Consider the following 21,795-nt stretch of genomic DNA (forward strand, 5'->3'; position numbering starts at 1 on the left):
GTGAACAGGTCAGGGTTCCATAGCCGCAGGCAGAACAGTTGAAACTGGAGCAGCAGCACGGCCAGGTGGACTGGGGACAGCAAGGAGTCATCATACCAGGTAGTCCTGAGGCATGGTCCTAGGGCTCAGGTCCTCCGAGAGAAAGAGAGAAAGAGAGAATTAGAGAGAGCATATTTAAATACACACAGGACACCGGATAAGACAAGAGAAATACTCCAGATGTAACAGACTGACCCTAGCCCCCCGACACATAAACTACTGCAGCATAAATACTGGAGGCTGAGACAGGAGGGATCAGAAGACACTGTGGCCCCATCCGATGATACCCCCGGACAGGGCCAAACAGGCAGTGATTTATTTAGAATTCAAGGCACACTTAACCAGCATGGCCACCGCAGCATTCTGCAGCGATGCACCATCCCATCTGGTTTGGGCTTAGTGGGACTATCATTTGTTTTTCAACAGGACAATGACCCAACACACCTCCAGGCTGTGAAAGGGCTATTTGACCAAGAAGGAGAGGGATGGAGTGCTGCATCAGATGACCTGGCCTCCACAATCCCCCGACCTCAACCAAATTGAGATGGTTTGGGATGAGTCGGACCACTGTGTGAAGGTAAAGCATCCAACAAGTGCTCAGCATATGTGGGAACTCCTTCAAGGCTGTTGGAAAAGCATTCCAGGTGAATCTGGTTGAGAGAATGCCAAGAGTGTGCAAAGCTGTCATCAAGGCAAAGGGTGGATATTTGAAGAATCTCAAATATAAAATATATTTTGATTTGTTTAACACATTTTTGGTTACTACATGATTCCATGTTATTTCATAGTTTTGATGTCTTCACTATTATTCTACAATGAAGAAAATAGTAAAAATAAAGAAAAACCCTTGAATTAGTAGGTGTTCTAAAACTTTTGACCGGTAGTGTACATACATGCACACATACTGTACATGCATACATACATACATACATACATACATACATACATACATACATACATACATACAGTGGGGGAAAAAAGTATTTGATCCCCTGCTGATTTTGTACGTTTGCCCACTGACAAAGAAAGGATCAGTCTATATTTTTAATGGTAGGTTTATTTGAACAGTGAGAGACAGAATAACAACAAAAATATCCAGAAAAACGCATGTCAAAAATGTTATAAATTGATTTGCATTTTAATGAGGGAAATAAGTATTTGACCCCCTCTCAATCAGAAAGATTTCTGGCTCCCAGGTGTCTTTTATACAGGTAACGAGCTGAGATTATGAGCACACTCTTAAAGGGAGTGCTCCTAACCGCAGCTTGTTACCTGAATAAAAGACACCTGTCCACAGAAGTAATCAATCAATCAGATTCCAAACTCTCCACCATGGCCAAGACCAAAGAGCTCTCCAAGGATGTCAGGGACAAGATTGTAGACCTACACAAGGCTGGAATGGGCTACAAGACCATCGCCAAGCAGCTTGGTGAGAAGGCGACAACATTTGGTGCGATTATTCGCAAATGGAAGAAACACAAAAGAACTGTCAATCTCCCTCGGCCTGGGGCTCCATGCAAGATCTCACCTCGTGGAGTTGCAATGATCATGAGAACGGTGAGGAATCAGCCCAGAACTACACGGGAGGATCTTGTCAATGATCTCAAGGCAGCTGGGACCGTAGTCACCAAGAAAACAATTGGTAACACACTACGCCGTGAAGGACTGAAATCCTGCAGCGCCCGCAAGGTCCCCCTGCTCAAGAATACATATACATGCCCGTCTGAAGTTTGCCAATGAACATCTGAATGATTCAGAGGACAACTGGATGAAAGTGTTGTAGTCAGATGAGACCAAAATGGAGCTCTTTGACATCAACTCAACTCGCTGTGTTTGGAGGAGGAGGAATGCTGCCTATGACCCCAAGAACACCATCTCCACCGTCAAACATGGAGGTGGAAACATTATGCTTTGGGGGTGTTTTTCTGCTAAGGGGACAGGACAACTTCACTGCATCAAAGGGATGATGGACGGGGCCATGTACCGTCAAATCTTGGGTAAGAACCTCCTTCCCTCAGCTAGGGCATTGAAAATGGGTCACGGATGGGTATTCCAGTATGACAATGACCCAAAACACACGGCCAAGGCAACAAAGGAGTGGCTCAGGAAGAAGCACATTAAGGTCCTGGAGTGGCCTAGCCAGTCTCCAGACCTTAATCCCATAGAAAATCTGTGGAGGGAGCTGAAGGTTCGAGTTGCCAAATGTCAGCCTCAACCTTAACCTCTCTGGGCTAGGCGGGACGAATTCGTCCCACCTACGTATCAGCCAGTTGAATCCTGTGGCGCGATTTTCAAAACGTTTGAAATGCTATTACTTCAATTTCTCAAACATATGACTATTTTACAGCTATTTAAAGACAAGACTCTCGTTAATCTAACCACACTGTCCGATTTCAAAAAGGCTTTACAACGAAAGCAAAACATTAGATTATGTCAGCAGAGTACCAAGCCAGAAATAATCAGACACCCATTTTTCAAGCTAGCATATAATGTCACAAAAACCCAGAAGACAGCTAAATGCAGCACTAACCTTTGATGATCTTCATCAGATGACAACCCTAGGACATTATGTTATACAATACATGCATGTTTTGTTCAATCAAGTTCATATTTATATCAAAAACCAGCTTTTTACATTAGCATGTGACTAGCATGTGACTAGCATTCCCACCGAACACTGCCGGTGAATTTACTAAATTACTCACGATAAACGTTCACAAAAAGCATAACAATTATTTTAAGAATTATAGATACAGAACTCCTCTATGCACTCGATATGTCCGATTTTAAAATAGCTTTTTGGTGAAAGCACATTTTGCAATATTCTAAGTACATAGCCCAGGCATCACGGGCTAGCTATTTAGACACCCGGCAAGTTTAGCACTCACCAATATCAGGTTTACTATTATAAAAGTTTGATTACCTTTTGTTGTCTTCGTCAGAATGCACTCCCAGGACTGCTACTTCAATAACAAATGTTGGTTTGGTCCAAAATAATCCATCGTTATATCCGAATAGCGGCGTTTTGTTCGTGCGTCCCAGACACTATCTGAAATGGTAAATCAGGGTCGTGCGCATGGCGCAATTCGTGACAAAAAAAATCGAAATATTCCATTACCGTACTTCGAAGCATGTCAACCGCTGTTTAAAATCCATTTTTATGCAATTTTTCTCGTAAAAAAAGCGATAATATTCCGACCGGGAATGTCCATTTAGCTAAACAGAGGAAAGTAAACAAAGCTTTCGGTCGACGCGGGCACGAGCCTGAGTCTCACAGTACTGTAACCAGCCACTACCCAAACGCGCTACTTTTTTTCAGCAAGAGCCTGCAAAGCCACGATTCAGCTTTTTACCGCCTTCTGAGACCCTATGGCAGCCGTAGGAAGTGTCACGGGACAGCTAAGATCCTCACTCTTCAATAAACAGAGACAAGAAGAACGACACCTTGTCAGACAGGCCACTTCCTGAATGAAACCTTCTCAGATTTTTGCCTGCCAAATGAGTTCTGTTATACTCACAGACACCATTCAAACAGTTTTAGAAACTTTAGGGTGTTTTCTATCCATATGTAATAAGTATATGCATATTCTAGTTACTGGGTAGGAGTGGTAACCAGATTAAATCAGGTACGTTTTTTATCCAGCCGTGTCAATACTGCCCCCTAGCCCTAACAGGTTTTAATGACTTGGAGAAGATCTGCAAAGAGGAGTGGGACAAAATCCCCCCTGAGATGTGTGCAAACCTGGTGGCCAACTACAAGAAACGTCTGACCTCTGTGATTGCCAACAAGGGTTTTGCCACCAAATACTAAGTCATGTTTTGCAGAGGGGTCAAATACTTATTTCCCTCATTAAAATGCAAATAATTTTATAACATTTTTGACATGCGTTTTTCTGGATTTTTTTGTTGTTATTCTGTCTCTCACTGTTCAAATAAACCTACTATTAAAATTATAGACTGATCATTTCTTTTTAAGTGGGCAAACGTACAAAATCAGCAGGGGATCAAATACTTTTTTCCCCCACTATACATACATACATACATACATACATACATACATACATACATACATACATACATACATACATACATAAAGTGAATAGGCTGTAATTTGGGATACACACAGTGTAGACAGACATGTGCATGCTGCCACCCGCTTTTGGCAGAACTACTCTACTCTCACATTCCTTTGGGCCTGCTGCCAGTGGGACTGCCTGGTAGGCCTACCAAACAAAAGGCTTTTCACAAAAACAGTTGGCAGAACACAGGAGTTGCATGAGGAGTGATTTATGCAGGAGTTTGTTGTGAACTCTGAGTATCTATGAGTATCACAAACTAATATGAATGAACATCTCAAACTAAAAGTAGTTTTGATGAGAGTGGTGAAGAGAAACCTTTTGATCAATGCAGAAAAGTATGTATTACGCATACCTACAGGTAATATAGTGACCAGGGAAACAAAACTCAAAGTAATACTAATACATTTTAACCCTAACTTTTAGTCATAACTTTTTGCAGAAAACAAAAATGCTTTTTCCAGAGTCGATGGGGACTATGTGGAGGGTGGTGTACTAATGGTGTAATGATTCATATCAATCTTCCCTCCGTATGTCACCACCCTGGTGATGAGGGCCTCTCTGTCTGTCTCCGGAAAGGACTGGCGGGCCAGGCTGGGGCATGGGGAGGTTTGTCGAGTAAGCGTTTCCATGCTTGGTCAGCCAGGAGACAGCATGGTGCTGTGGACGTCACTGAGCTACACTGTCGTAAATAAAAAAGGAGGAAGGAACGACTGTTTGGGTTTAGTCATACTGTAGTCTCGTTCCCAGCCCTGTCTTCATAGTAACGCCATAACCCTGCCAAGCTAGGCTAACGTCTGTACCATTAATACTCATTTGGTAGTCAATGCTAGTCCTATTGAATTAATAGGCTCAATAGTAGTGTGTTTATTGAAGTGATAATGCCCTCAAAGCCGGTGTTTGGAGGATACAAACCGTGCCAATATATCCTCCAAACACCGGCATTGAGGGCATTATCACATTTATAGAATGGGTTACCAACGTATTCAAATAATTATATTTTCATCCCCCCAAATATTTTTATGAATTTATTCATACAATTTCATCCTTCCACGAGATATAGTCCCGACACAAATCTAAGTTTGCTGGTTGTTAGTTCTATCGGTTTGGTTGCCGGAGACGCGACCCAGTCGCTAAGTCTTTTTGTACTGTATCTATGTACGCGGCTCAGTCGCTAAGTCTTTTTGTACTGTATCTATGTACGCCACCCAGTTGTTCATTCTAAATGTTCCAAATGCAAACGTTCTTATCCCTTGATTGCTAGCTAGCCAACTACGGCTAATTTACAGTCACGGCAAATAGTGCAACCAGAATACTAGCAAATTAGCTTCATTTGCATTTGTTTAAGCTGTTTTACAGTTACATTTATTTGGATACATCCATAACAATGAGCTAATCTAGGTCCAAAATGCTCCTTAACAGCTTCTAACCCCAAGCCATAAGACTGCTGAACAAGTAATCAAATGGCCATCCCCCCTTTATTTTTACACAGCTGCTACTCACTGTTTATTATCTATGCATAGTCACTTTACCCCTACCTGCATGTACAAATGACCTCGACTAACCTGTACCCTCGCACATTGACTCAGTACCGGTACCCCCTGTATATACCCTTGGTATTGTAATTAAAAGTAACACAATAAAATAACATTTTTTTTTATTTAGTTTATTTAGTAAATATTTGAGGAGGACCTGATCCCGGTATTGGGATTTATTGTCAAGAGACCATGGCGGGAAATTCAAAACTGCAAGAATCTAATAATTTCAATTTCTCAAACAATCAACTATTTTTCACCATTTGAAAGATAAACATCTCCTAAATCCAACCACATTGTCCGATTTCAAAGAGGCTTTACGGCGAAAGCATAAAGTTAGGTCATGTTAGGAGAGTACATTGAAAATAGCTGTGTGTAATGTTTTGTCAATTCAAAGACAGGCGTCACCAAAAGCAGAAAACCAGCTAAAATTATGCACTAACCTTTGACAATCTTCATCAGATGACACTCCTAGGACATTATGTTATACAATACATGCATTTTTTGTTCCATCAAGTTCATATTTATATCCAAAAACAACATTTTACAGTAGCGGTGAAATTCAGAATTTTTTTCTCCCTCAAATGCTTCCGGTGAATCAGCGTTACAATTTACAACATTACTATTCGAAAACATTGGTAAATTATAATATTGTCATTCAAAGAATTATAGATTAACATCTCGTAAATGCTACCGCATTGCCAGATTTCAAAATAACTTTACTGGGAAATCACACTTTGCAATAAACGGGGTGCTAAGCTAAGAACAATAGGCTAGGATATACAGGTTAGCACCATCTTGTAACCATCTAATATCAATAATAATATTGTAAATAATCCCTTATCTTTGATTATCTTCATCAGAAGGCACTTCCAGGAATCCCAGGTCCACAACAAATGTGGTTTCTTTCGACAAAGTTCATAATTTATGTCCAAATAGCTCCAAGATGTTCCATGTTGTTAGCGTTCAGTAGGCTACTCAAAAGTAGGGCGGGGGGGGGGGGAAAGTCACGACGAAAAGTAAAAAAAAAAATCTATTGACGTTCGTTCAAACATGTCAAACGTTGTTTAGCATCAATCTTTAGGGCCATTTTTAACGTGAAACGTCAGTAATATTTCAACCCGACCTCTCCTGTGTCTTGAAAAACGTTTTGAAAAATGTCTCGCCTCACATGAACTCACATGAACGCGCAGGTGCGCGCAATAATGAAGTGACGACATCCCAGGGACGTCAACTTCTCTTCCTTGTCATCCGGTCTCTGTTCATCATAGACGCTTCAAACAACTTTATAAAGATCGTTGACATCTAGTGGAAGCCGTAGGAAGTGCGAAATGAATCCTTTGTCACTGTGTGATCTATTAGCAATGACTCGAAAATAGTACAGCCACAAAATTCTCATTTCCTGGTTGTATTTTTCTCAGGTTTTTGCCTGCCATATGAGTTTTGTTATACTTACAGACACCATTCAAACAGTTTTAGAAAATTCAGAGTGTTTTCTATCCAAATCTGTTAATAATATACATATCCTAACTTCTGAGTTGGTGTAGGAGGCAGTTAAAAATGGGCACATATTTTTTTCAAAATTCTCAATACTGCCCCCTAGCCCGTAGAGGTTAACTCTATTTCTTGAACTGCATTGTTGGTTAAGTGCTTGTAAGTAAGCATTTCACGGTAAAGTCTACACCTGTTGTATTCGGCGCATGTGACAGATAAAGTTTGATTTGATACACGATTTCGCCTGGCATAGAAAATGTGCTGTCTCTCATCAGGACACTGTTGTTCAGAGGAGCAAGCCAACAACACAGCTAACACAATCACAAACTAGGTGCATTTAGTCTTGTTTAACTGTATCCTTTTGACATTTCTTTGTATATATCCATAAAAATTATGCCAGCTGATTCATAATTTCAACTGGGTGAGGAAATCTGTCTGTCTCGTCCCGACTTCCGACACGTTCATTACTATGGGACAGCTGGAGATAAAATTTCAATATTGAAATAATGTTGCAAATGTCGGAGACAGAGACAGCAAGGTTTATACAAATCTCCGCTGTTGAAAACTAAATGCTAGTCTAAAAGAAATGTGAGATAATATCTAGATGCTTTTTATAGTGGAAATCAAGTTTATAAAGTGCCTGGATGGGCTGATGAGACAGTGGATTGCGCAGTGAGATGGAACAGAGTAAATGAGCATTTCAACGTCATAGTTTATCTGATGGTAATTTGTGGAATAGACATCTGCCGGAATGTGGTTTTATCCAATCAGCATCCCGGAATTAGACCTACCGGTTGTATAATGATTCATACTGTAGACTCACTTCCAACCCTGTGTCTTCATAGTAATGTTATACGCCTTACAACTGAGGCTAGTCATTCTGTTCTGGTACTGTAGTTATAAAGCTAGTCATTCTGTTCTGGCACTGTAGTTATAAAGCTAGTCATTCTGTTCTGGTACTGTAGTTATATAGCTAGTCATTCTGTTCTGTTACTGTAGTTATAAAGCTAGTCATTCTGTTCTGATACTGTATTATATAGCTAGTCATTCTGTTCTGGTACTGTAGTTATATAGCTAGTCATTCTGTTACTGTAGTTATAAAGCTAGTCATTCTGTTCTGATACTGTATTATATAGCTAGTCATTCTGTTCTGGTACTGTAGTTATATAGCTAGTCATTCTGTTCTGGTACTGTAGTTATAAAGCTAGTCATTCTGTTCTGGTACTGTAGTTATAAAGCTAGTCATTCTGTTCTGGTACTGTAGTTATAAAGCTAGTCATTCTGTTCTGGTACTGTAGTTAGTTATATAGCTAGTCATTCTGTTCTGGTACTGTAGTTATAAAGCTAGTCATTCTGTTCTGATACTGTAGTTATAAAGCTAGTCATTCTGTTCTGGTACTGTAGTTAGTTATAAAGCTAGTCATTCTGTTCTGGTACTGTAGTTATATAGCTAGTCATTATTTTCTGTTACTGTAGTTATAAAGCTAGTCATTCTGTTCTGGTACTGTAGTTATATAGCTAGTCATTCTGTTCTGGTACTGTAGTTATAAAGCTAGTAATTCTGTTCTGGTACTGTATTATATAGCTAGTCATTCTGTTCTGGTACTGTAGTTATATAGCTAGTCATTATTTTCTGTTACTGTAGTTATAAAGCTAGTCATTCTGTTCTGGTACTGTAGTTATATAGCTAGTCATTATTTTCTGTTACTGTAGTTATAAAGCTAGTCATTCTGTTTTGGTACTGTAGTTATATAGCTAGTCATTCTGTTCTGGTACTGTATTATATAGCTAGTCATTCTGTTCTGGTACTGTAGTTATATAGCTAGTCATTCTGTTCTGGTACTGTAGTTATATAGCTAGTCATTCTGTTCTGGTACTGTAGTTATAAAGCTAGTCATTCTGTTCTGGTACTGTATTATATAGCTAGTCATTCTGTTCTGGTACTGTAGTTATAAAGCTAGTCATTCTGTTCTGGTACTGTAGTTATAAAGCTAGTCATTCTGTTCTGGTACTGTAGTTATAAAGCTAGTCATTCTGTTCTGGTACTGTAGTTATAAAGCTAGTCATTCTGTTCTGGTACTGTAGTTATAAAGCTAGTCATTCTGTTCTGATACTGTATTATATAGCTAGTCATTCTGTTCTGGTACTGTAGTTATATAGCTAGTCATTCTGTTCTGGTACTGTAGTTATAAAGCTAGTCATTCTGTTCTGGTACTGTAGTTATAAAGCTAGTCATTCTGTTCTGGTACTGTAGTTATAAAGCTAGTCATTCTGTTCTGATACTGTAGTTATAAAGCTAGTCATTCTGTTCTGGTACTGTAGTTAGTTATAAAGCTAGTCATTCTGTTCTGGTACTGTAGTTATATAGCTAGTCATTATTTTCTGTTACTGTAGTTATAAAGCTAGTCATTCTGTTCTGGTACTGTAGTTATATAGCTAGTCATTCTGTTCTGGTACTGTAGTTATAAAGCTAGTCATTCTGTTCTGGTACTGTAGTTATAAAGCTAGTCATTCTGTTTTGGTACTGTAGTTATATAGCTAGTCATTCTGTTCTGGTACTGTATTATATAGCTAGTCATTCTGTTCTGGTACTGTAGTTATATAGCTAGTCATTCTGTTCTGGTACTGTAGTTATATAGCTAGTCATTCTGTTCTGGTACTGTAGTTATAAAGCTAGTCATTCTGTTCTGGTACTGTATTATATAGCTAGTCATTCTGTTCTGGTACTGTAGTTATAAAGCTAGTCATTCTGTTCTGGTACTGTAGTTATAAAGCTAGTCATTCTGTTCTGGTACTGTAGTTATAAAGCTAGTCATTCTGTTCTGGTACTGTAGTTATAAAGCTAGTCATTCTGTTCTGGTACTGTAGTTATAAAGCTAGTCATTCTGTTCTGGTACTGTAGTTATAAAGCTAGTCATTCTGTTCTGGTACTGTAGTTATAAAGCTAGTCATTCTGTTCTGGTACTGTAGTTATAAAGCTAGTCGTTCTGGTACTGTAGTTATAAATCTAGTCATTTTGTTCTGTTACTGTAGTTATATAGCTAGTCATTCTGTTCTGGTAGTGTAGCTATATAGCTAGTCATTCTGTTCTGTTACTGTAGTTAAAAAGCTATTCATTCTGTTCTGGTACTGCTGGAATACTCATCATGTCTGTGATACAGTAAATCAAAGATTGTAATGTAGTTTGCAGACCTGAGTCAATGGGAGGTCACTGCGTGTGTGTGTGCGTGCTTGTGTGAAGGGGGTTGTATGTGTTTTGCGTGTGAGTAGCCTACAAGTGCGTATTTTTTTGTGTGTGTATTTGAGCACACTCGTGTATGTGTTTATATTTAATATATATTTGTGTGTATGCGTGTAATTGGCCTACGTGTGTGTGTGTGGGGAGGGGGGGTGTACTTGTGTGTGAGTAGCTTATGTGTGTGTGTGGAGGGGGGAGTGTACTTGTGTATGTGTGTGAGTAGCCTGTGTGTGTGTGTGTACACAGGTGTGTACACCAGTGCATGTCTGTTTATATTTATCTGTGTATGTGGTGAGCCTATTTGTGTTACAGGTTAGCATAGTGATAAGAGCATCAGCAGTTATTTCCTACACTTGTCAAACTGCAGCAGTATGTTACTGGCTAATGTGGTCAGGCTGTTTTGCATTCCTTTCCTCCATATCTTAATTTCTGTTACCAAGCTTAAAGTATGTGTAGTATACTGCAATAATACACTGTTGCTATGTATTAGCTCTGAGGACATAGCAGCTCTGAGAGACAGTACTGCATCACCAAATATGTAGACCACAGTGTAAAGAGTTGTTGAATATGTAGACCACAGTGTAAAGAGTTGTTGAATATGTAGACCACAGTGTAAAGAGGTGTTGAATATGTAGACCACAGTGTAAAGAGGTGTTGAATATGTAGACCACAGTGTAAAGAGGTGTTGAATATGTAGACCACAGTGTAAAGAGGTGTTGAATATGTAGACCACAGTGTAAAGACTTGTTGAATATGTAGACCACAGTGTAAAGACTTGTTGAATATGTAGACCACAGTGTAAAGACTTGTTGAATATGTAGACCACAGTGTAAAGACTTGTTGAATATGTAGACCACAGTGTAAAGACTTGTTGAATATGTAGACCACAGTGTAAAGACTTGTTGAATATGTAGACCACAGTGTAAAGAGGTGTTGAATATGTAGACCACAGTGTAAAGAGGTGTTGAATATGTAGACCACAGTGTAAAGAGGTGTTGAATATGTAGACCACAGTGTAAAGAGGTGTTGAATATGTAGACCACAGTGTAAAGACTTGTTGAATATGTAGACCACAGTGTAAAGACTTGTTGAATATGTAGACCACAGTGTAAAGACTTGTTGAATATGTAGACCACAGTGTAAAGACTTGTTGAATATGTAGACCACAGTGTAAAGACTTGTTGAATATGTAGACCACAGTGTAAAGACTTGTTGAATATGTAGACCACAGTGTAAAGACTTGTTGAATATGTAGACCACAGTGTAAAGAGGTGTTGAATATGTAGACCACAGTGTAAAGAGGTGTTGAATATGTAGACCACAGTGTAAAGGTGTTGAACCACAAGAGATAAATAGGCTTGATTAGGTCTTTGCTGGTGCATGACTGCTGTACCACCAAACCCACAACCCCTCAGTTTATCCATAACCATGTTGCATTGAAACTTACCCCCAGAACAGAGTCTCTTCAGCAGACACTGGCTAACATGTTCCAGTGACTGGATGGGTAGATAACCAACCTGATAGACAGAGAGCAGGGGTTTCCTGTTTAGAAGCTTGACAGAGAGTCTCTGTAACAAAGTCGTGGGGCTCAATACGTGGATAAGATGAATAAAGAGCAAAATATATCTATCTAACCCAAGTCTATATGTAACCATTACTGAGCATATTAAGATGGTAACTAAATGGAATGACCTGAGAAGTGGATGTATGGGGTTGTTGGGACTCTGAGCCGATTGGTCTGATCATCTTTCTACATGTTTCATTTCTTATTCAGTGTTATACTCTCTTCTCCCAGGGTCCTGACTGTAGCATTGCAGTCAAGATGTCTATTCTTAAAATAATGCCTGCTAGCTCAATGCAGCTATTCTAGCTCAAATCAATGCTAATTCATTATAGATTTTTGCTCAGCTCATAGCCTCCTACCTCCCCAGGCCAACCAATGACCATGTCTTCTCAGTAATGTGGATATTCTGGTTTGACCTGCCATTTGTCTGGTCTAGATGATATCAGGGCTTGATTTACCTGGCCTTTACAGATGAAGATGTATCCATCCCTAGTCTCTCTCATTGATTATAAACTTACTTCACCAATTAAAGGGATAGTTCAGCGATTTAACAAAAACCAAAGTGTAGATTTCAGTCACTCCTTATCCATAGACTGCTTTCAAGGTAAGGGAGCAAATATGTAAATACATCAAATCGCTGAACTATTCCTTTTATAAAATTCTGCTACTTTCAGTGGGATAGATCATAGACACACTTTCTATTTGTTGTACTGTATACCAGTGGTACCATTTACAGTAAAGCAGGGGCTTGGTACAGTAATGTGCAGTATAGGGTATAGTAAGGTATTATTTCAGTGGGTTACAGCAGTATTAGGTAATAGATGTGTGTGTGTGAGGGGGTTAATTGATCCCAATGAGCTTTACTGTAGGTTGTTGGCCCAGACTCCAGTAAGAGGAGAGTGTCCTCTGGGGAAGATGGTATGTGTGTGCCTGTACGTGCACACGTGTGAGTGGGGAGGACCTAAGTTTCTGTAGCCATCCTGCTGGCTCAGCAGTATCAGAACCCTCTAAATGGTGAGCAAATGATCACTTCACTATCAGAACCCTCTAAATGGTGAGCAAATGATCACTTCACTATCAGAACCCTCTAAATGGTGAGCAAATGATCACTTCACTATCAGAACCCTCTAAATGGTGAGCTAATGATCACTTCACTATCAGAACCCTCTAAATGGTGAGCAAATGATCACTTCACTATCAGAACCCTCTAAATGGTGAGCTAATGATCACTTCACTATCAGAACCCTCTAAATGGTGAGCAAATGATCACTTCACTATCAGAACCCTCTAAATGGTGAGCAAATGATCACTTCACTATCAGAACCCTCTAAATGGTGAGCAAATGATCACTTCACTATCAGAACCCTCTAAATGGTGAGCAAATGATCACTTCACTATCAGAACCATCTAAATGGAGAACAAATGATCACTTCACTATCAGAACCCTCTAAATGGTGAGCAAATGATCACTTCACTATCAGAACCATCTAAATGGAGAACAAATGATCACTTCACTATCAGAACCCTCTAAATGGTGAGCTAATGATCACTTCACTATCAGAACCCTCTAAATGGTGAGCTAATGATCACTTCACTATCAGAACCCTCTAAATGGTGAGCTAATGATCACTTCACTATCAGAACCATCTAAATGGAGAACAAATGATCACTTCACTATCAGAACCCTCTAAATGGTGAGCAAATGATCACTTCACTTCCCAGCACACTTTAAGTCTGGCTTGAGAAAATGGGAAAATCTAGTGCTGGGACCACCACTCCACTGGATTAAAGGGAACTGTGTGTTATTACAGATGTAGGGATAGGTCTATGGAGAATATTGGCTGTTCTTTTTTTCCACAGTGAATGATGGTGTTAAGATTGGTAGGCTGTGTTTCCCAAAAGGTGGATCAGGAAGATCAATATGGGTTTATCTTGCACCTGATTCGTTGTGGCTGAATGCTAGATTGCGTCAACGAACAGTTTTTGCTTATTGGGTCTCAAGAACGTTTGAATGGCTTTAAGTCTGTCACAGTGCCAAGAAGACCTTTGAAACCACAGCTGTATGGGATAGTGCATTTTGGTTTTGGAATGATGTCAGTAAATTCTCTCCACTCCTCTCTCTCCTCCAACACACTAGCTGACTGGTGGGTATTACATGTTTGAGACATCAACAGACCTCTCACCTCCTGCTGTTGCCATAACAAAGGCTGGAATTCAGGAAACAGGAAGTGTGTGTTCTAACAGGCCCTCTCCCTGGAAACAGCCACAGGCAGAGGTGTGGAGTGTTGGTGTGTATGAGGGAGTTAGGTCTACTTGTGATGTTTGTTGTGCAGGGTAGTCCAGGGTGAGTTTCCTGAAAGCTTTATTTCTCTCGTCGACCCAGGCCCAGACCACTCATAGTATAGCAGAAACTCTTTTGTTGCTGTAGGGCTGCCGGCTGCGTTGTCTAGAGAAATAAAGTAAAACGCTACCTATGACTTGCCCCTAATCAGTAAGACGGGTTAGTCTTCATTACCTGTCGTAGTAATGGCTCATAGATGGAGAAGTAGAGAGATACACTCGCCAATCTCTGTTTGTTCTCTTTTCACTGCAACTTTACTCTTGCTAAGTTGAAATGAAGTGCAGTGGAGTTGCAGGCTTACAGCACCACTATAGTACCACAATAGTTCAGTCACTCCTGGAATTGCATTGTTTTTTTTAATCAGTAGAGGAGTCTTATAAACGGTGAGAGAGTGTGATCTGGCACAACTCTGACACAGGCCCTGCACTAGAGTTGGGCTCAGTTGGGCTTTCCATACCATATGATATCTTAAATACCACCATGTTGCAGGTAGAAATGCAAAGTATAGAACTGACACCATTCTCTATTCTTTACAACAGAGAAGCGTTTCTGTAGCCTGGTTGAACCAGACTGAACGCTACACTCACCATTGTTTCTGGTGAGAGCACAGTTCAGTCTGGTTTAACCAGGCTAACATTTCTGATCTACACACTACACTTCTATTGGAACTCTCTGTAATGAATAAGCCCTATTATGTCTGCCTATCTGACCTTTGACCTCCTAATGTGTTTTCCTCCACAGAGCCGAGAAGACTGAGGTGCTGAGTGATGACCTTCTACAGGTGAATATTATTATTCTGTCTCCTGCTTCCACTTTATGTGCAGTCACAGCAGCCTTAGACACTGTCAAGTCAAATGCAACCATTAACATACAGTATGACTTGTGTTGACTGGATGGAACATGTGATGAATTGTGTTGACTGGATGGAACATGTGATGACTTGTGTTGACTGGATGGAACATGTGATGACTTGTGTTGACTGGATGGAACATGTGATGAATTGTGTTGACTGGGTGGAACATGTGATGAATTGTGTTGACTGGATGGAACATGTGATGTCATGGGGAAAAGGTCTGATGCTGCACAAAAGGAGTAATTTAATTTAGTGAACCTGTGATTGTTTCTGAATTAAATAATACATTGCCTTGTAAACTTGTCTTGCCAAGTTGGCTAAAGCAGAACCGTTTGTTTCAAGCCGTGTTATCACGTTTACAGTCTACCTCCATCATCATAACCCCTCCTAGCAGAGAGAGATGCAACATGAGTCATTTAGTGATGAGGGATTTAGTCAAAGTACACACACAAAAACACATCCTGTCTTTTTTTGGTAAGAAATCTTGACTCTGGTCTTGAAGCAAGGCTGTTGGCGAGGGTTTGTTGTTGGGTCTGGTTTTCAGTGATGCGCTGCCAGGTGCGATGTGTGAGAAAGCCAGTTACCATGTTTTTCCAATCAGAACAGACCGTGGCAGCTTGTTTTACTCCAGAACACATACTGTGTCATGATGTGCCAGGGAGAACAACATGGCAGCTGAATGAAGTGACTGAGTGTATGTTAACTGAGAGGAGAGAGAGAGAGAGTGTATGTTAACTGAGAGGAGAGAGAGAGAGAGTGTATGTTAACTGAGAGGATGAGAGAGAGAGTGTATGTTAACTGAGAGGAGGAGAGAGAGAGAGAGTATGTTAACTGAGAGGAGGAGAGAGAGAGAGTGTATGTTAACTGAGAGGAGGAGAGAGAGAATGTTAACTGAGAGGAGAGAGAGAGAGAGAGAGTGTGTGTTAACTGAGAGGAGAGAGAGGGAGAGAGTATGTTAACTGAGAGGAGAGAGAGAGTGTGTGTGTTAACTGAGAGGAGAGAGAGAGAGAGAGTGTATGTTAACTGAGAGGAGAGAGAGAGAGAGAGTGTATGTTAACTGAGAGGAGAGAGAGAGTGTATGTTAACTGAGAGGAGAGAGAGAGTGTATGTTAACTGAGAGGAGAGAGAGAGTGTATGTTAACTGAGAGGAGAGAGAGAGTGTATGTTAACTGAGAGGAGAGAGAGAGTGTATGTTAACTGAGAGGAGAGAGAGGGAGAGTGTATGTTAACTGAGAGGAGAGAGAGGGAGAGTGTATGTTAACTGAGAGGAGAGAGAGGGTGTATGTTAACTGAGAGGAGAGAGAGAGAGAGAGTGTATGTTAACTGAGAGGAGAGAGAGAGAGTGTATGTTAACTGAGAGGAGAGAGAGAGAGTGTATGTTAACTGAGAGGAGAGAGAGAGAGAGTGTGTATGTTAACTGAGAGGAGAGAGAGAGTGTATATTAACTGAGAGGAGAGAGAGAGTGTATGTTAACTGAGAGGAGAGAGAGAGTGTATGTTAACTGAGAGGAGAGAGAGAGTGTATGTTAACTGAGAGGAGAGAGAGAGAGAGTGTATGTTAACTGAGAGGAGAGAGAGAGAGAGAGTGTGTATGTTAACTGAGAGGAGAGAGAGAGAGTGTATGTTAACTGAGAGGAGGAGAGAGAGAGAGTGTATGTTAACTGAGAGGAGAGAGAGAGAGAGAGTATGTTAACTGAGAGGATGAGAGAGAGAGAGAGTATGTTAACTGAGAGGATGAGAGAGAGAGTGTATGTTAACTGAGAGGATGAGAGAGAGAGAGAGTATGTTAACTGAGAGGAGGAGAGGGAGAGAGAGTGTATGTTAACTGAGAGGAGGAGAGAGAGAGTATGTTAACTAGAGGTCGACCGATTAATCAGAATGGCCGATTAATTAGGGCCCATTTCAAGTTTTCATAACAATCGGAAATCGGTATTTTTGGACGCCGATTTGGCCTATTTTATTTATTTTTTATTATTATATATATTTTTTTAACCTTTATTTAACTAGGCAAGTCAGTTAAGAACACATTCTCATTTTCAATGACGGCCTAGGAACGGTGGGTTAACTGCCTTGTTCAGGGGCAGAATGACAGATTTTTACCTTGTCAGCTCAGGGATTCAATCTTGCAACCTTACGGTTAACTAGTCCAACGCTCTAACCACCTGCTTTACATTGCACTCCACGAGGTTACGCGAATGCAGTAAGAAGCTATGGTAAGTTGCTAGCTAGCATTAAACTTATCTTATAAAAAACAATCAGTCAATCATAATCACTAGTTAACTACACATGGTTGATGATATTACTAGTTTATCTAGCCTGTCCTGCGTTGCATATAATTGCTTAGGTACACGTTGCTCCAACCATAAACATCAATGCCTTTCTTAAAATCGTTGCGAACTGTGAAGACTATTTCTTCCCAACAAAGACAGCCGACTTCGCCAAACAGGGATGATTTAACAAAAGCGCATTTGCGAAAAAAGCACAATCGTTGCACGACTGTACCTAACCATAAACATCAATGCCTTTCTTAAAATCAATACACAGAAGTATATATTTTTAAACCTGCATATTTAGCTAAATGAAATCCAGGTTAGCAGGCAATATTAACCAGGTGAAATTGTGTAATTTTGCGTTCATTGCACGCAGTCAGGGTATATGCAACACTTTGGGTAATTTGTCAGAATTTTACATAATTATGACATAACACTGAAGGTTGTGCAATGTAACAGGAATAACGTTATGTTTTCAAGATGATAGTTTCCGGATTCAACCATATTAATGACCTAAGGCTCGTGTTTCTGTGTGTTATTATGTTATAATTAAGTCTATGATTTGATAGAGCAGTCTGACTGAGCGGTGGTAGGCAGCAGCAGGCTCGTAAGCATTCATTCAAAATAGCACTTTTGTGCGTTTTGCCAGCAGCCCTTCGCAACGCATTGCGCTGTTTATGACTTCAAGCCTGTCAACTCCCAAGATTAGGCTGGTGTAACCCATGTGAAATGGCTAGCTAGTTAGCCGGGTGCACGCTAATAGCATTTCAAACGTCACTCGCTCTGAGACTTGGAGTAGTTTTTTCCCTTCCTCTACATGGGTAACACTGCTTCGAGGGTGGCTGTTGTCGACGTGTTCCTGGTTCGAGCCCAGGTAGGAGCGAGGAGAGGCACGGAAGCTATACTGTTACACTGGCAATACTAAAGTGCCTATAAGAACATCCAATAGTCAAAGGTATATGAAATACAAATCGTATAGAGAGAAATAGTCCTATAATAACTACAACCTAAAACTTCTTGCCTGGGAATATTGAAGACTCATGTTAAAAGGAACCACCAGCTTTCATATGTTCTCATGTTCTGAGCAAGGAACTTAAACGTTAGCTTTTTTACATGGCACATATTGCACTTTTACTTTCTTCTCCAACACTTTGTTTTTGCATTATTTAAATCAAATTGAACATGTTTCCTTATTTATTTGAGGCTAAATTGATTTTATTGATGTATTATATTAAGTTAAAATAAGTGTTCATTCAGTATTGTTGTAATTGCCATTATTACAAATAAAAAATGTTTTTAAAAATCGGCCGATTAATCGATATTGGCTTTATTTTGACCCGCCAATAATCGGTATCGGGACCGGCGTTGAAAAATCATAATCGGTCGACCTCTAATGTTAACTGAGAGGAGGAGAGAGAGTATGTTAACTGAGAGGAGGAGAGAGAGTATGTTAACTGAGAGGAGGAGAGAGAGAGTATGTTAACTGAGAGGAGGAGAGAGAGAGAGAGTATGTTAACTGAGAGGAGGAGAGAGAGAGAGAGTATGTTAACTGAGAGGAGGAGAGAGAGTGTATGTTAACTGAGAGGAGGAGAGAGAGTGTATGTTAACTGAGAGGAGGAGAGAGAGTATGTTAACTGAGAGGAGGAGAGAGAGTATGTTAACTGAGAGGAGGAGAGAGAGAGAGTGTGTGTTAACTGAGAGGATGAGAGAGAGAGAGAGAGAGAGAGAGAGTATGTTAACTGAGAGGAGGAGAGAGAGAGAGTGTGTGTTAACTGAGAGGATGAGAGAGAGAGAGAGAGAGAGAGAGAGTGTTAACTGAGAGGATGAGAGAGAGAGTATGTTAACTGAGAGGAGGAGAGAGAGAGAGTGTGTATGTTAACTGAGAGGAGGAGAGAGAGAGAGTGTATGTTAACTGAGAGGAGGAGAGAGAGTGTATGTTAACTGAGAGGAGGAGAGAGAAAGAAAGTGAGTCTCCATGCTCTATTGAATAGACATGGTCTTTAAGAGAGGGAAGGAGTGTGTTAAAAGTGGAACAGAGGAAGTGAAAGAGGGAGTGTGAGTGCCAGACAACTCTACACACCTCTCTCAGCTCTTCATAAAGAACACTTGAGTCACACTTTTAGGACCTGCCTTAGTGAACTGTGACCCTAAGCTTGACTTAATATACACACAGCCTAAGCACCTGGTTAACGGTGACAGTTTCTAGGGCTGAATAGACAAACAGAACAGGAATGGATAGGGATGCTGAAACTACATAGTTACTGGGCAATGTATAGAATATGTACTTACTGGTTATTATCACAATGCACTATGGGATTTGAGGCTGACTTCATAGTCTGAGTTGAAAGGTATTGACTATAAATAAGAGACTGCATCTCAATAGTCTGGAATGGCTTCCTTTCCTCCTTTCCTCTGCTCTTATCTTCATAATCACAAACTGAAATAACATAACAGGTAAAAGTGATATGGAAAGGAAAGTGAAATCCAATCTTTCACTTATGAATGACCATGATGGAGATACTTACTGTAAGTTGAGGCTGAGGAAACTAAGTACAAATATTGAAACACATCCTAACTCTCTGCTATGCTGACTGACTCTTCCATGGTGAGAATGCAGTAAGAAGCTGTTTACAAGTATTGAGACACAGCCTTTAACTCCCTCAAGACTCTCCCCTGGGAGGAATTCAGGAGATAGGGATTCCTTCCCACAAGTTCTCCCTAAGCTAAACTTTGCTCCTGCAGAAGTGCTTTGTGCTGCCCAAGACACTCCTACTATCTATTTCCCCTCCTCAATGGAATGTGCTGCACTAGTTGAATGCTAATGTCTCTCTGAGCGTGAGGGCAGTCCAAGTTAGGGCTTTGGTTCGTATCACATGGATGACAGTCTAGTTCCAGCATTCAGAATTCCTTTCTGGAGCCTGGTGGGTTTTATACAGGCATTTTCACCCTTGAAGGGTATTGCCTGCATATACAAATGCAAGTATGCCTACATGTACACACAAACACATACTTTATGTTCTTCTATCCTCGTGGGGACCTAAAATAATTTCCATTCAAAATCCTATTTTTCCTAGCTCTTACCCTAACCCGTAACACTAACCCTAATCTAAACCTAACTCCGAACCCTTAACCTAACCCCTAAGCTTGAAATAACCTTTGTCCTCGTGGGGTTGTGGGAAATGTCCCCACAAGGTAGAATTATCCTTGTTTACTATCCTTGTGGGAACTTTTGGGGATTTTAGGTCCCCCCCCCCCCACACACACACACACACAAGCACCTTCCTAATATTGAGTTGCACCCACTTTTGCCCTCAGAACAGCCTCAGTTTGTCAGGGCTTGGACTCTACAAGGTGTCGAAAGTGTTCCACAGCGATGCTGGTCCATGTTGACTCCAATGCTTCCCACAGTTGTGTCAAGTTGGCTGGATGTCCTCTGGGTGGTTGACCATTCTTGATACACATGGGAAACTGTTGAGCATGAAAACCCCAGCAGCATTGCAGTTCTTGGCACACTCAAACCGTTGTGCTTGGAACCTACTACCATACCCTGTTCAAAGGCACTTAAATATTTTGTCTTGCCCATTCACCCTTTGAATGGCACACATACACAATCCATGTCTAATTGTCTCAAGGCTTAAAAATCCTTCTTTAACCTGTCTTCTCCCCTTCATCTACACTGATTGAAGTGGATTTAACAGGTGACATCAATAAGGGATCATAGCTTTTACTCTATTTCACCTGGTCAGTTTATGTCATGGAAAGAGCAGGTGTTCACAATGTTTTGTACACTCAGTGTATACAGGCATGTCTATAGACATATGCCTGCATATACAAACACAGGCATACACATAAGCAATGATACCGTAAACAAACAGACAGAGACAGATGGCAGACACATTCAATTAATTTCAACAGATACAGTATAATAAACAGATTTAACCCACAGTTTGCTGTTTGCGGGTGGATAGCTCAATATGTGAAGAGAGACCAGGTACTATAGCTCAATATGTCAAAAGAGACCAGATACTATAACTCAATATGTCAAGACAGACCAGGTACTGTACTATAACTCAATATGTCAAGAGAGACCAGGTACTATAACTCAATATGTCAAGACAGACCAGGTACTGTACTATAACTCAATATGTCAAGAGAGACCAGGTACTATAGCTCAATATGTCAAGAGAGACCAGGTACTATAGCTCAATATGTCAAGACAGACCAGGTACTGTACTATAACTCAATATGTCAAGAGAGACCAGGTACTATAGCTCAATATGTCAAGAGAGACCAGGTACTATAACTCAATATGTCAAGAAAGACTAGGTACTATAGCTCAATATGTCAAGAGAGACCAGGTACTATAACTCAATATGTCAAGACAGA

General features: G+C 40.4%; 1 protein-coding gene across 7 annotated transcripts in view; it reads left to right on the plus strand.

The window, feature by feature from the left end:
• The window catches only part of LOC106606690 (rho GTPase-activating protein 17), a 59,535-nt gene that overhangs the window by 5,121 nt on the left and 32,619 nt on the right, over positions 1 to 21,795 (plus strand). For 6 of the 7 annotated variants that reach the window (XM_045715529.2, XM_045715527.2, XM_045715531.2 and 3 more), the window contains exon 2: positions 15,029 to 15,068. In XM_045715529.2, coding sequence (XP_045571485.1) covers positions 15,029 to 15,068 — 40 coding nt within the window. Of the gene's footprint in view, positions 1 to 465; positions 617 to 15,028; positions 15,069 to 21,795 lie in introns of all 7 variants that reach the window. The other variant, XM_082972804.1, reaches the window with a different exon arrangement.

This window comes from Salmo salar, chromosome 03 (assembly GCF_965601325.2).
Source record: "Salmo salar chromosome 03, fSalSal1, whole genome shotgun sequence".
Classification (NCBI taxonomy): domain Eukaryota; kingdom Metazoa; phylum Chordata; class Actinopteri; order Salmoniformes; family Salmonidae; genus Salmo; species Salmo salar.